We start from the raw sequence: 2,004 nt of genomic DNA, 5'->3' as shown, positions 1-2,004 counted from the left end.
TTGACTATTGCTTTGCTTCCTCTCAGATTAAAAGCCGCCCTGTCGTAAGCTTTCGCCGCCTCCACGGCCGTATCGAAAGTCCCGAGCCAAACCCGAGTACCTTTCCGGTTAGGATCGCGTATCTCTGCTGCGAACTTCCCCCATGGCCTCTGCCTGACACCCCTGTAATGCTTCCTCTCTCCGGAATCTTGAACTTTCTGCCCCACCTCCTTAACTGTATTATTCCACTCCATTTTCTTCACTTGAGGGATACAAATATTCAACGAAGGCTTCCTTTCACTGAAGTTTGTTTGTTTTACAGGCTTCGTTTCAAATTCCGAGTAATCGTAATCAGTTTTCGAGCTGAAAACCCCAGAATATTCAAGATTCGTGCTTGTATTATTCTTGTTATCAAAGCTGAAATCTGGATTAAAGACAGAACCAGTTGTATGTTCAGATATTACAGTACTTGAACTGCTTGAAGTTCGAGAAATCTGGGATTCTGAAAAACTGGAAACTGGGCAATAAGTTTCCATGAAGGCAAAATCATCAAGAAGATGTTGGCGTATAATTTCAAGAGTTGAACTATCATCAGATGAAGAAGACATTATCGATTACGATTAAAATATAAGGATTTCAGAGGAAACTGAAAAAAAAGTTGTATATATTTCTTGATTTTGGACTCAAAGTTGTTGTTTTTGAGTGGAAAATAAGGGACTGAGAAAGGGTTTTTATAGTGCTGTATGACTTTAGGATTTGGGTGCTGTACTTTGAGAGGAGGTTTCATACGAGCCTTCTCGGCTGGAAAGAGGAAGCATCGTGTGGAATATTCAATTTATTTCATTGTATATATCAGGAACTATCTCCTACGCACACCAATTAAATGGTGTGCCATGTCCCAGAACTTAACATAAGATAAGTACCGATGATTAAGAGATCATTTTCGTATATATATTACAATAAATTCAAAAAGGCTTCTAAGCTTTTTATAACTATGACATATTTTTTCCCGATCCATCATTTATTGCATCCATGTTGTTAACCTTTTAAAACTTTTGTCATTCATGTTCCTGTCTACCAGAAAATACTTATTTTGATATTACTTTCACGTAATGTTACAAATAAGTTGAAGCAAGGAGATATGTTTATGCAGATTTGAAAATCTAAAGGTTCATTTGATGGCATTAAATTTCATGGAAAATGTCACATCTAATGAATTCGTTTTCTGCTTTGACTGTTTGATTAGAAAATAGAAATGGAGTTCGAATTCCAAGATATAAACATTTAAAGCATGTTTTTGATCAATTGAGTGGAAATCGAATTCCTACGATTTTGATGATTTTTTCTTTTTCAACTTACATGAAATTTATTTGCTCTTTTCTTCATTTGCGATCAAACAGACCCTAAATGAAAGTTGAAGTTACCTTTTGAAATGTTCAGAAGTAATTAAAATCAATTTAAACGTTTAAATAAGCATTTTCTATCAGCGGGAGACATTAACGCTACAGCGACGAAAGGTTAGGGTCCCTAGTCAAATTTACCATATTTATTATTAATTATCGAGTGGAATTCAAGATGCGTGGACACAAAGACTATTCGAAGCAGGTGAGGTTTGATTAAATTGTCTTTTTCTTGATTTTAAACAATTTGTGAGAATGGTCCATACCTTGCACAAAGACATCTATTTCCAGGCTATTTCCTCACCAAACGTGAGAACTTTAATTAATTCTATAGTCTTGATAATCACGACAAAAGTTTATATAACTTTGGTTTAATTATTGAATCGTGTGTTGACAAAATTTTGAATTTGAAAATAGTGTTATGTTGATGCCAGGTACAATAATTTGTTTATAAATTATCTTGGCGTTCGCAATATACTAAGTTGAAGCCGAATTCGAATTCAAATTGGCAACACACTTAAATACTTGCATTTCAAGGTAATATAATAATATAGAAGGGTTGAATGTAAAGTGAGTGCATTGAATTGAATACAATTAAGCATCAATTAATTGATATATATATATA

At 34.3% G+C, this 2,004-nt stretch overlaps 1 protein-coding gene across 1 annotated transcript; it reads right to left on the bottom strand.

Annotated features, from left to right (window-relative positions):
* Positions 1–5: 5 nt before the first annotated feature.
* On the bottom strand, positions 6–776 carry LOC111379291 (ethylene-responsive transcription factor 5-like; the record flags this gene model as incomplete). Its single annotated transcript, XM_023002649.1, has 1 exon — positions 6–776. A coding segment is annotated over exon 1 (582 nt), but the record flags the coding sequence as incomplete, so codon positions are not given.
* Positions 777–2,004: the final 1,228 nt, after the last annotated feature.

The sequence above is a fragment of the Olea europaea genome, unplaced genomic scaffold, assembly GCF_002742605.1.
Source record: "Olea europaea var. sylvestris unplaced genomic scaffold, O_europaea_v1 scaffold19664, whole genome shotgun sequence".
Taxonomy (NCBI): Eukaryota; Viridiplantae; Streptophyta; class Magnoliopsida; order Lamiales; family Oleaceae; genus Olea; species Olea europaea.
Note: the sequence above shows the minus strand (reverse complement) of the source record. Positions and strands in the feature narration are given on the sequence as shown.